The following is a 12210-nucleotide window of genomic DNA, read 5'->3' as shown; positions in this document are numbered from 1 at the left end:
ACATGTATGTTTGTGTACCATACACTAGGCCAGAAGGCCCTGGGACTGGAGTTACAGATGGTTTTGAGCCACCATGTAGGTGCTGGGATTTGAACTGGAGGGAAAGACAGTGATCAATACTCTCAACCATTGAGTCATCTCGGACAGTCTAAATCGTGTGTGTGTGCTGACACAGTGTCTCACCATGTAACCTTGGCTGGCCTCAAATTCCATATATAGAGTAGGCTGGCCTTGAGCCCACAGACAGCCATCCACCTGCCTCTGCCTTCCGAGTGCTGGTATTTAAGGCACGCACCACCACATCTGAGAAGCACTGTGCTTTGACTCCCTACTTCACGTTGCCTGTCCTGGGACTATTTGCAAGACAAGGTGGTGGGGATACTGTCTTTACGCTGCACCGAGAAGAGAGAGGCATGGCGACCACAGCGGGTGGAGTTACTGCGGTCAGGGATGGCGGGGCGATATTAACAGCCATGTATTGAAGACAGTGCTAGGGAATGAGAACACGTGGTTTTCTAGAACAGGAACTGGCTACGTCAGAGCTTGGAGAGAAGGAGGGGCTGTCTTGAGAAGACCACAGGAATAGCAGTGGGAGCCCACAGGTGGCGGTCATGTTAATTTCCCACGGGCTGCACGGCTGGCGCCTTTCAGGCTTTCTGCTTTGCGAAACGCTTGGGTAGATTAAAGCGCTGTGATGACTAGAAACGGAAGCTGCTTGGGTGACTGGTGAAAGTAAGTCTAAGAGATGGTTCCCCCCGCCCCCACCCCCAGCACAGCCTACTGTGAGACTAGGAGGCTAGGAAAAAGCCCATGGTTAGGAAGGAAGGCAAGATGAACGGAAAGGCCCGATGCACAAGTGAAGCGGTCTGGGAGGCGGATCCCAACCTGACTCAGTCTTACCATTGTCTACAGAAATCCCAAGCACACTTGATATCTTTCTCACACTGAAAACACAGAAAAAGTCACTTTGTTACTGGACGCTTCTCCACACCCTCGCAATTGATTCATGGGTTTAACATTTCATTGGCAGGTGGAGTGGCAGGTTGTGCACGCTCTACCAATTACACGCACCGAGCAGGAGAGGCAAGCAGATCTAACCCAGATGTGATGGGAGGAAGTGTGTGTGTGTGTGTGTGTATAAAATCCACACAACAAATGTGTGTGCTGAATTTAAAAATGGGGCCATGCCCGGCCCCTGAAGCTGCTGGATTCTGTCTGGAGTTAGGGCAAAGTGTCTAAGCACTTCCAGACGGGTGCTGGGTGCCGTAGTTGGTTGGGCTCCACATTCTGTCACCCCCCACTGCTCCTCCAAGGAAGGAAACTCTTCTCCTAATCGTTTTGCTCTGGAAGAAAAAAAAATCAAGTTGGTGATGTGTTTCGGTGTGGCCGGGGCTGTCCCCTCTGAGACGGCACAGAGATGGCTGGCTGTTACGATGGTATGGCATGGGGACTTACTGTGGTTAAAACTGACAGAGTTATCCAGGCTGCCCAGCTGCTGCAATCTGGCATGCATCACTCCTGTTCTGTTACGGGAAACAGGCAATGTCTGAGACTTTCGATCATGACCTACGGCTCCCAACCCCTCCTGGTTCCTGCAACACGAGCGAAACGGGATAGAAGCAAACGTTAGATGGGTTACAGGAGCGAGACAGGAGCATTAGTAAAGCTGGGAGGACATGGCGCATGGCAGCTGGGCTACAGGAAGCCAAGCAGCCGGGGACACGGACAGACAGACAGCCGGCAGTTCCGACACAGCTGATAGCACTCGGCAAAGCTACCAAGGCATCGCGTCTTTCTCACTCGGAGACAGCGACTCCGAGTCGCTGATGCGACTTTTCTAATAAGGAGCGAGCGTTGCTCCGGTGCGGAGCTGACAGTCGGCATCTGACGGGCCGAGAAGACGGCATGGCAAACCCCCTCTGAACTACGTACGCGGCACGAGCAAAAAAACTTGATGCACCCAGACAAGCAGGGGGTGCATGCATGCAATGGCAGGGGTTAAATGAGTCAGCTGAACACCTGTATTCTTACCCAAGCAGGAGGAAGCGCCACACTTGGTTAAACTTGTCAAGCAGCCGAGTAGAGAAAACAGACATGAGTCTGGGTTAGCAGTCAGACAGCTCACTTCCTTACTGTGTACCATCACCAGAGTAGACGGAACCAGACCAGTGCCTGTCCCCCGTCCCGGAGCCAACCATGGCCCTTACTGTGTTACTGTGTGTAGAACAGGGACATGCATGGACTGTCTCAGCAGCATGCCGCTGGATCACAAGAAGGGTACAAACACCGGCAATGTTCATGTCATGGTCCAGGGTCCTGGTCACATGCAGCACAGACCATGACAATTGTTTGTATGAAGCAGGGTGTGTCTTCCCACAGTGCAAGGGACAAAGGAAACAGCATCTCTACGCGCGCCTCCCCGCCCACCCGTTCTTAAGCAGTCCATATTATTGTATGCAAATATATACAGGGACTTACAAAGCGATAATTTTTTTTCCCCTCCAAAAGCTAAATTTATACCCACTGTAGGGAGGAGGGTAAAGAAAGAACCACTTTACAAAGTATTCTAAAATATTTTGTCAGGGAGGAAGCTGCACCTGCCCACGTTCACCAGTGCAAGCTCGGGGATTCTATCTTACTTGGCGGAACATTGCCCACACACATGCCTTACTGTGATGTAACGGGCAGAAACTGCCAAGAAGGCATGGCGCGGTCGGCAAGCACAGAGCTTTCTGGTGGTTAAGGAGATGTGCTGCTTGCCCATCCTCATGGGGCAGCAGCAGGACAGGGGAAGGCAAGTCATGTTTATTGGCATAAAGGCACCCTGTATATACTTGCATTTCGTACTCAAACAAACAAAATTACGGTGGTGATAAAAACAGAGGTTAGGACCTGAAAACTTTAAAACTACCACATTTCAATTAAAACAAAATATCATTAGGAGGAAAGTGCAACATGCTCTCACTGAATTTATTTCTCTTTAAAAGAGAATACAAGCTTTCATGAAACATAATCCCGAAAAGTTCTCAAATTTCCCCAGAAGGGACAGTATTGGTTTGAAAAGCCAACCCCACTGAAACATAGCGTCTACCGACGTCTGTTTTGTTTCACTGCTACAAACCACAAGGAAAACAAATCTCAATTAAAACTAGACATGGCAGACTTTCTTAAAATAAATATAGTTTACTTATAATCAAACTGTTAAAAAAAAATAACGAGACTATGATGCTCTGTATGAACCCTACCCCCGACACAGAAAGACACACATTGACAGGACAACCGGACAGGGTAAGGTAAGGACACAATGTGCTGGGAGGAAATGCCCCAGGGAAGGGCTGTCTGGGATACATCTGCACTCCTGATACGGGAGAGAAGTTTAGGCAGGGCAGGTCAGCGGGGAGACATGAACAAAGGAGAGGCTCCGTTTTTAAAGGCCAGTGAAAAGCCCTCAAATTTGACACAGGATTTTAAAAACATCCTCTTAATTACGGAGGAAAATTAAGGAAAGGATGATTATGTGAGAATGTGTCGTCCTCCCGGCTGGGAGCAGGGACAGATTTAAAGCCAGGCAGGACGAGAACGCACCGGGGAGGGAACAGAACATGTCAAGGAAGCACGCAGAAGAGAAAGACGAGCGTGTGGAAGCGTGTTAGAATCTGGAAGGAAGTTAGCCACAGTGCACTAGAGACAATCCCGATGGGAGGAGACCAGAACAAAACAAGACAGAAGGGAAGTAGGGATGTGACAGAGACGACTGGACGGACCGTTCTGTGGTAGCAACCTAAGGTCGTGGGCTGCCTACCTGGACCCAACCTGCCAATCACCACCACAGATGAGAGCATTCTAACACAGCCTCACAGACAATGACACAGCATTTCACAGGCCGTCCCACAGTACCTGGCTATGTAGCGCTTCCCCATGTACTGGAACTGGTGCAGGGAGACTCTGCAGACAGATGGCAATCATTAGGGAGTGTGCAGTTAAAGTTGTACTCAGTCCGATGTTTAAGTCTATTAACAATAACAATAACAACAACAACAAAAATGTGCTGATGACTAACCAGCCTTTGACTCTTGGCTTTCAGGGTTTCATATAAGGTCCTCTGCCCAGGGAAAAGCATTAGCATGCGGCCACCAGAACTGTGGGCGTGGATGGAGGAGAATGGAATAAAGGTATTCATTCACCCCTTTGGGGCTGGCAGAGACCTTCCATGTTGCTATGAGTCTAAACGAGGCGCTCTCTCTTTAGGCTCAAGCAATAGAATGTGGTTCCTTACAGGATTCGAGTACAAAACTCTCTGTTTCCAGTAGAGCCACAAAACCGAACCTTTAAAATCCACGCGTTTTAACAGGCGGTAGCTAACACACTGAGTTCTCCGGGGAGATGGAGAAATGACTATTTTCCCGTTGAAGTCAGCCTTGGGAATCGGTCATGGGACTGAACCACTCCCGTCACCAGGACAGGTCTCCTGGCTCTCCCTCACAGCTCCAATAGGTACCGAGCTCAGAATAAGGTTTCCACGTGACGTGACTTTCCTCAAATGTATTTTGCAGCAAACTGATAAACACGAAGAGGCTTAAGTAGTCACGTGCTCAATTAGGAACCGAACAACCCACAATGGAACCGAAGAATTTCCGTTCTTTTACCAGGGTATAATGTGTTTGACCGAGGGGTGCTGTCTGAGGTGCTATTGTAGGCTGATAAGCCCTAAGTGTAAATTTTCAAAAACAGCCCAGATTCTGAATTCGATTACTTATCTACCCTCTGCTGTTTTAGATAAAGTGCAACGGATCTGTGTTTCTAAAAATAATAAAAAGCTTAAGTGAAATCAGAAACTTATCCTGAGGAGTCAAAATAGGTTCTAGATTCAACATAAAAAGAAAAAACAAAAACCAGTAGCCACCAATGCAGTGGAAATATTTTGTACAGGTTTATCAAAGTAACATAAACACGGAGGTTTCTCATCGACCACATTGTTTACACGTGTTAAGGCTGGCCACCGCTGACTGACTCGTGAAGGAAACCACAGTGTCCCTCACACCTCCTAGCTGGAAAGATGAGCAAGGCAAGGGCAGGTAAGGACAAAACCCACTCACTCAGATAGTGTAAAGAAATCCATCAGTTCGGCGGTTGAAGCCTTGTTCCAGTAGGTAAACAGCGCATCTAAAACGGAGCATTTATTTGGTTAGAATAACAATATACGGGATAAGGACAATCACTTATGACGTTGGGAATAGGCCCAAGGGTATACGTCTCCATCACAGACGGTTTTATACTGGACCAAAAGGCAAAGCACACCGGTGGGCTCTCTTGGGTGGCACACTCAGCAGGCTCACTACACCCAAAGAACACTCGGACGCCTGAACTTCAGTGATAAATTACCTAGTGCTACATTGCAGTACTAACCCACCCATTTAACTTGTACACGGTGTGCTCTCAAACGGATGAGAACTTGAAGGATGTAAGTGGCCACTTCAGTCCATAGTCGGCCTTTCCATGTCCCTCCTACGGAACCTTTCCTTCCTCTTCACGGAATTCGTTGAAAATGAAAACGTCTGCTGTTTTGCTTTCCTGAAGTTCTTTTAGATGTATTTTAATTACGTGTACTGTGTGTGCCTGTGTTGGGTGTGTGCAGAAGACTGCAGATGCCTTTGGAAGGCAGAGGGCACCTCATCCCTGGAGCTGGGGTTGCAGGCTGCTCTGAGCTGTCCAACGTGGGTGCTGGGAACTGAACTGAGACCTCTCTGCAGAAGAAGCAGCTGCTCCTAACCTAACATTTGAGCCATCCCTGCAGCCTCTGCCTTTGAGTTGTAAAAGAACAATACAGATTGGTCCTGCTAAGACCCTGCCAAAATGCAGAATGCCCTCTAAGGGCGGCCAAATGACCATCTCTACTGATGGACGTCAAGGCATGACCCTTTTTCTCTCTGAGCTTACTATGAGGATGCTTTGCCGAATATCCTGGCATGTGGGTTTACACATGCGTGGGACCAGCTACATCCTACAGGAGAAATCTTTGAAATCGACACAGGGTAGTCAACGCCAAACACATTTAAATCTCTGCGTGAACGGGTAGCATACAGGGTGCTCTCACTTGATATGTGAGTGTAAACATTCAGCTCCCTTTCACGTGACGCTGAAAACCAGGCGAGCACAGAGACCAATGGCTGCAGGTCTGTACTCCACATTCATCCGTGGCAGGGACGGACAGGACGGAAAGACATGGGATACAACAGTCCTGTGAAATTGGGACAACAGCTAGCAAGGAGCTGTGCCGGCTGGGCTAGGTGCTGACCCGATTTCCCAGGAGTGTTGCTACCCAGTCCTCACTGTGATCCCACACGGACGACTTGAGTTCACATTGACGGATGTACCGCCAGAGGCTGGGAGCAGCTAAGTACTTCTCCCGTCTGTCTTCCTGCCTAGATAACCATGGCTGAATGTAGACTTTATCCAAGTGGTGGGTGGCCACATCCCGGGCCAGGCGTGACTCATCTGACTAATGGGAAGGGTGTTAGCTTCCACTTAGCAGAGTTGAGGCTAGTCACTTCCGGAAGGTGAGCCCTGAGGAGCAGGCATCTGTGGCCCCCACACACCAGGCGCGGAACAGCCAGTGGCCAGCAGGATCCTTGGTGGCTCTGGATTCGGGCTGCTCAGGGGGAGGGGGCTGGAGGAAGCACAGTGCACAGGGACTCGAAGTGGGAAAGGAGAAGTCGAGAGGGGCCATGGCTGTGGTCTGGTAAACTCTTCCGGGGCCTTCTCCCTTGCCTCTATACCACACACGCAAATCGAGCCCAGGTAGATTTGTAGGGCTGACCAAATTTTTTTTTAATGTATTTTTAATTAATTTTTTATTTTTGTATATCGAGATAGATAGGGTTTCCCTGTATAACAGCTTTATTTATTTATTTATTTATTTATTTATTGTATTTCGGGATAGGGTTTCCCTGTTTAGCAGCTTTGGCTGTCCTGGAACTCGCTATGTAGACCAGGCTGGTTTTGAACTCAGGGATATCTGCTTCCCCAGGGGAGTTCTGGGATTAAAGGCGTGCACCACTACCCCCTGGCTGAGTGAAAATTTTTTTTAACGCTACCCTTTAAAGGAAATATGGAGAGTATTTTTTATGACCCTGAATTTCTAGAATGGGGCATACATATCTAGAAGACTTGGTTTTAATCTTTATCACTGCATACACTGGAAACCAGGTGTGGTAGCCTGTGCCTCATCCCAGGGCTCTGGGGGATGGTGGGGGGGGGGACAGGAGGATCAGAAGTTCAGAATCACTTTTGGCTACAAAGGTCCAGCTCAGGCTATGTGAAACACTATATATATATATATATATATATAAAATCCCATTTCTATCTTAGAATGTTTTCTAGAATAAAAGTAACGGATTCTCCAGTTCAAGGATTCTATTTCTACTACACACATTAAGAAACAATGATGAGGTTCTCTTAAATATTTGAAATTTTCAACAAATGCCACCAAAAAAAAAAAAAAAATGGCCCACCAAAGCGAAGCAGCCATGTTTTCTCTCTACCCACCGTCGGACATGCTTTTCAGCACGTAGAGGAAACACATCAGCAGGCTCTTAATCTCCGACTGGTCCAGCTTGTCACAGCGAACCACAGAATTTCCCGGCGTGCCACTCTGCTGATGCTGAAAGGAAATGCAGGTTAGCTTTCTACTCCGTGATGTACGCCTCTCCCCTGGAAGGGAAAGGCTCTAGCTTTCAGGCTGATCACACAAGCTGCAAAGAACTGGCAGCCAACCCACAGGCCCAAGTTCACAAAGATGCCTCTCACACAGTTGAGGCATATGTGCTGGCTGCCACCTATGGCTCTGACTAAGGGGCAAGCCGGAAAGCATACACCTTTCATGCCCGAGAAACAGTTTCGTTATGCAAACAGGGAGGAAAATCGTCTGAAATGCCAAGTAAAACCACGCAGAACAAGACAAAACAAGACCCCAAACGCATGTGCATGAGGATCCATTCTGGTCCAAGGCACAACACAACCCTCCTCTCTGTCAGAGCATCGAAGTGAGCCCTGAAGAGAGGCTACGAACCAGCCCAGCCTGCAGCAGAGCCTGTCACTGAGGGCACCGAATGGGCATGCTGTGAGAGTGGACGGAGAAACAAACTCATGACAGATACCCCAAGGGGCACGCAGGGACACACAGCACACACACAGAACTGCCAACCACCCTAACTGTGGAGGCCGCTCCTCAGCCAGCTCATTGATACAGCAATATCAGAAAGCTTGGGCCTGAGGGGGACTGGAGTTTTACCACCAGGAAGCAGCCAAGCTCAGTTTCACATCGAAACAGCCGAGTAAGAATCTTAGCTCCTTGGCTGAAGACACAGAAGACTAAAAACAACTCTTCAGGTTCTATTTCCAATTTAAAAAGAGACTTTTCTTTCTTTCTTTCTTTCTTTCTTTCTTTCTTTCTTTCTTTCTTCCTTCCTTCCTTCCTTCCTTCCTTTCTTTCTTTCTCTTTTTTTTTTTTTGCCAATTACCAAATGGGAAAAAAAAAATCCCCCCCTCAAAGTGTTGGTAGTCAATTGAAAAAAAATATACATATAAAATGAGTAGGTTCAACTTATAAAATGTGTGATTGTTTCTATTTAAGGAAGAAACAAGGCTGTCACTAGTGGTAAAAGCGTGTGGGTGCATCGCCCAGCCCTGAGCCGAGTGGAGGGCTGACCAGGGAACTCGGTACTTCTTGCGGGGAGGGGACCGGTGTAGCATGCAGTGTTTCCTCTGGTAAAGGTGGGACGGTTAGAAGGGAAAAGTCCATGGTGACCCGGTTGTTCCTGGCTGACCGGCGGCTCTCCTCTTCTCCTGCACTGTGCACGACACAGGCGGAATGCCTCCGGAGCAGCTTGTCCCTCTACGCGCGCACGCACCCACGCAGGCATGTCGGGGGCCAAGGGAAAAGGTCAGCACGTCACGACAGACCCGGACTGAGATCGCCACACATGAGCCTAAAGATAACGGTGACGACGCCAGGCGCAGAATCTGCGACAAGGTCGCAAACCCGGTGCTGAGGTTGAGGAAGGATGCTCTGGGAACGAGGGGCACATCCCTAGATATCAACCTTGATCTTTGCCTACCAAGTTCGAGGGAGGCTGAGGCTGCGAGTAAACGTGATCGGGGACGATTTAGTCGAACAAAGAAAATGCGTGTTAGGAGAGGATACGGTGTAACTAGAGTGGTCCAACCACGGCTGCTAAGATTAACCCATCGGTTTTGGGGGCTTTGGAGGGCAAGATGCTCCATTGTAAACACTGCCTGGATTCGAGACCCTGGAAACAGGAGTCGGAGTTTCAGGGGACCCCAGGGATAGAGACCTCCATGACAGGGCTCTGGTTTTCCGTTACCAGCAGCACACTAAAACAGTACGAGTAACGACATAAGAGCCACAACCTTAGGAAAAGCTCTTGTCATCCACTGCATGCTGTGTGAGGTGTTTAAAAGCAACAACCCGAAAGGTCACAGGTAACAAAAGCAGGACGAGAATCAGGTTACTCTGGCCACACCCGTCACATAAGAAAGACCGTGTTAAGTGAAAAGAAATCACCTTTTCCAGGGAGTTGCTCTTCTCGTTCCTTTCCGGGAGGCTGTTCCCCGAGTCGGTGCTGATGAGAGAACCTCTTGAGTCGGCATTTCTCACGCTGTTGATGTTGGGGGTTGAGGCTGTATATGGAGACGCTACGTGGAAATCAAAGCAAGACACAGTTTTGGTTAGACAGGGCAAAAGAAAGAGTATTTATCTACAAGGACATGACCTGAGAGTTGTAATTACTTATTTCACCCTTTAAAAATTTTTCTGATGGGAGATGTCATTCTGTATATGTTTCTCATACTGGTTAATAAATAAAGCACTGTTGGCCAATAGGAAAGGAAGAAAGGAGGGACTAGGAGACAAGGAGGAAGAGGAAGTAGGAAGGAGGAGTCAAGATGGAGAGTCTGGAGAGAGCTGGACGCCAGCCGCCTCCCCGGTAAGAGAAGGCCATGTGAAAATACATAGATCAGCAGAAATGGGTTAATAATTAAGGCAGAGCTAGCTGATAAGAAACAAGTAACCGGGCCAACAGTAATGTATCAAATACAGAGTCTCAGTGTATTATTTGGGGCTGGCGTGGTGGCAGGACAAGACCAGGCGGCAGCAGGCGGAAAAACCCATACTCCTTACATTTTTCATTTTATGTAAGTGTTTATTTGTACGTATGTACGTACACCATGTGCGTAAAGTGCCTGTGGGACCAGAAGAGGGGACTCAGGCTTCCTGGAACTGGAGTGACAGATGGCTATAAATGGACATGTGGGTGCTGGAAGTTGAACCTCGGTCCTCTCCTCTGCAAGACCGCCAAGGGCTCTTAACCACTGAGCCAGCTAGCCCAGCAGTCTGTGTCAGGTACATCCCCTTTTGAAAACCCAGGCAAGGTCAGACTGAGATCAGAACAGCCTTTCATGTGAAGCACTGTTAATTCGCTTACTGGAAGCTACCGGAAGCTACCTTTGTTTGCTCAGACTAAAGCACTTACATTATTTCGGGATGGGATCCAAAGAGCAAAAAGGATGAATACAGCCAAAAACATTTAATCAGAAAGTGAGCTCTATCATGAACCAGGCTAGGTTTTGTAGATGGCATTGGAGGAGATTCTTGGCCCTGTGCTTAGGAGCTATGGGAGCACAGTGCTGAAGACCCAAGCCCCAAAACACCAGGACTGCAAAACACAACGGGCCATTGCATATTTCAGTAGGAAAACAGGCTCACATAGGATGGATGGATGGATGGACGGACGGACTGAGAGATGGATGGACAGATGGCAGATGGACAGATGACTATAAGCCATGCTCAGGTTTTCTAAGTCTCTTAGCTGTCATACTTTAAATTTCATTGCCCTGGTTCATCAACTCTCGTCAACCTGGAGACGATCTTGATGGGTAAAGATGCGTGTGTAACACACATGTAAATCCTTCTCTTCCCAGCATGTACTGTAAGGTACATGCAAGGCTTCGAGACCCTAGCTCTGTAGACGGTCACAGGATTGGGTGAAACCCGTAGGAAGAAATTATAACACCTTTTCTATAGGGAGAGAAAGGAAGTGCAGGCTAAGCCCACATTGGAACTGTAATTCTCTTAAAGCGATCGTAGCTCACAGTGGAGGTAGCACAGCACGGAACTCAGGTGAAAGGCGCCAAGAAATGGACACTATACCCACCGTTCTCGGGTTTCAGACCTGGTTCCAAATTGCAGGCCTAATTTAAGGCAAACAGGTTCAAATGTAGCAACTCAAAATCAACATGTGTATCTTGTTCTCACAACGTATGTGTGCATGCATGCACAGGTATGCAGGTTTATGTGTATTTGTGTCCTCACCAAGGAATTGCTTTAATTTCATTTCAACTACTTAAAAAAAAAAAACTACTTTTATTTATGTGCATTTGTTTTCAGAAGCTAATCAGTGATGTCACTTTCACAGGGAATGACACCAGAAACTACTTTTATTTTATGAATATGGCTGTTTCGCCTTCATGCATATGCACCTGCCCGAAAAGGCCAGAGGGTGGCATCGGATCCTGTGGAAATGAAGTTACAGACAGCCATGGGTGCTCCGGAGGGAACCCAGGTCCTCTGTGAGGTCAGCAAGTGCTCCTAACCACTGAGCCATCTCTCCAGCCCTCAGGGGTTGAGTTGTGAAGGCCTAAGTTTGTACAGATCAGGCGAAGGGGAGGGGGCGGACTGTGAATTTGAGAGGAGTTGTCCTCTAAAGCAGAAGGAATGTCAGAGCAATTTTTATCCAGGAACCAGTCCTAGGAAATCTCATTCACATGCTCTGAAGACATCTGAGGGACTTGTCCTCATGAGAGACACCCAGAACAAAACCCTAATCTAGCAGCAAACCCAGTTCCCAGGTGTGGCTTCCCCGGAGGAGGTTTCTAAGGGAACGAGGATCGGTGCTGTTACATGGGAGGAAACACAGAGAAAGCCAAGGGTAAAGAGAAAGCTGCTGTGGTCGCCTTCTGAAAAAGTAGGCTTGGCTGTGGAAATTCAATAACGAAAGAGACCAGTCACAAGCCCTTTCTTAACTGCACCACGCACACACAGCAAGCCGAGCCTGCCGTGGGACCAAGCTAAGGATACCCAGGGGCTGCTTGCTACCTTCCCAAGGAATCTCAGATCCCAACACTGAATACTCT

General features: G+C 48.2%; 1 protein-coding gene across 1 annotated transcript in view; it reads right to left on the bottom strand.

Moving 5' to 3' along the window:
* Positions 1 to 12210, bottom strand: part of Dock9 (dedicator of cytokinesis 9) — a 227536-nt gene that overhangs the window by 39939 nt on the left and 175387 nt on the right. Inside the window, exons 34-38 of the mRNA XM_051195203.1 lie at positions 9584 to 9714; positions 7546 to 7660; positions 5097 to 5163; positions 3898 to 3945; positions 1456 to 1523 (exon numbers count right to left, since the gene is read on the bottom strand). Of these exons, the coding sequence (XP_051051160.1) occupies positions 1456 to 1523; positions 3898 to 3945; positions 5097 to 5163; positions 7546 to 7660; positions 9584 to 9714 (429 nt within the window). The remainder of the gene's footprint in view (positions 1 to 1455; positions 1524 to 3897; positions 3946 to 5096; positions 5164 to 7545; positions 7661 to 9583; positions 9715 to 12210) is intronic.

This window comes from Phodopus roborovskii, unplaced genomic scaffold (assembly GCF_943737965.1).
Source record: "Phodopus roborovskii unplaced genomic scaffold, PHOROB, whole genome shotgun sequence".
NCBI classification, from domain to species: Eukaryota; Metazoa; Chordata; class Mammalia; order Rodentia; family Cricetidae; genus Phodopus; species Phodopus roborovskii.
The sequence above is the reverse complement of the archived record's forward strand: the minus strand, read 5'-3'. Positions and strand labels throughout refer to the sequence as shown.